This window comes from Octodon degus, unplaced genomic scaffold, assembly GCF_000260255.1.
Source record: "Octodon degus isolate 3935 unplaced genomic scaffold, OctDeg1.0 scaffold00299, whole genome shotgun sequence".
NCBI classification, from domain to species: Eukaryota; Metazoa; Chordata; class Mammalia; order Rodentia; family Octodontidae; genus Octodon; species Octodon degus.
Genome location: NW_004524875.1, coordinates 1,365,386 through 1,366,331, shown reverse-complemented (window position 1 = coordinate 1,366,331; position 946 = coordinate 1,365,386). Strand labels below are relative to the sequence as shown.

At 46.8% G+C, this 946-nt stretch overlaps 2 protein-coding genes across 3 annotated transcripts in view; one reads left to right on the top strand and one right to left on the bottom strand.

The window, feature by feature from the left end:
• The window catches only part of Ccl28 (C-C motif chemokine ligand 28), a 32,478-nt gene that overhangs the window by 3,818 nt on the left and 27,714 nt on the right, over nt 1–946 (bottom strand). The gene's annotated exons all lie outside the window — the stretch shown is intronic.
• Nucleotides 1–946, top strand: part of LOC105741115 (importin subunit alpha-1-like) — a gene marked incomplete at its 5' end in the record, with an annotated part of 6,068 nt that continues 5,122 nt past the window's right edge. The window contains one exon of the mRNA XM_023707568.1: nt 1–904. Within this exon, the coding sequence (XP_023563336.1) occupies nt 1–904 (904 nt within the window). The remainder of the gene's footprint in view (nt 905–946) is intronic.

The window sequence follows — 946 nt, the reverse complement described above, 5'->3', positions numbered from 1 at the left end:
GGTGGTTACTTACGCAACCTTACGTGGACCCTTTCCAACCTTTGCCGCAACAAGAATCCTGCGCCCCCACTGGATGCTGTTGAGCAGATTCTCCCTACTTTGGTTCGTCTCCTGCATCATAGTGATCTTGAAGTATTAGCAGATACCTGCTGGGCTATCTCCTACCTCACCGATGGTCCAAATGAGCGCATAGAAATGGTCGTCAAGACGGGAGTTGTGCCCCATCTGGTGAAGCTTCTGGGATCGGATGAATTGCCCATTATGACTCCTGCACTGAGAGCCGTAGGGAATATCGTCACTGGAACAGATGAACAGACTCAGATTGTGATAGAAGCAGGAGCGCTTGCTGTCTTTCCCAGCCTGCTCACTCCCCTCAAGACAAACATTCAGAAGGAGGTTATGTGGACAATGTCAAACATCACAGCCAGCCGGCAGGACCAGATCCAGCAAGTTGTGAATCATGGATTAGTCCCATTCCTCGTCAGTGTTCTCTCTAAGGCGGACTTTAAGACCCAAAAGGAAGCCGTGTGGGCTGTGACCAACTATACAAGCGGTGGGACAGTGGAACAGATTGTGTACCTTGTTCATTGTGGTATAATAGAACCACTGATGAACCTCTTAACTGTGAAAGATCCGAAAATTATCCTTGTTATTCTGGATGCTGTTACAAGTATCTTTCAGGCTGCTGAGAAACTAGGTGAAACTGAGAAGCTTAGTATAATGACTGAAGAATGTGGAGGCCTGGACAAGACTGAAGCTCTGCAGAACCACGAAAATGAGTCTGTGTACAAGGCCTCATTAAACTTGATTGAGAAGTATTTCTCAGTAGAGGAAGAAGAAGACCTAAATGTTGTGGCAGCCACTACCTCTGAGGCCTATAACTTCCAACCTTTAACTTCTAGGTGTACAGCTGAAGGAGGCGCCAGTTTTTGTTGTGTACTATGTT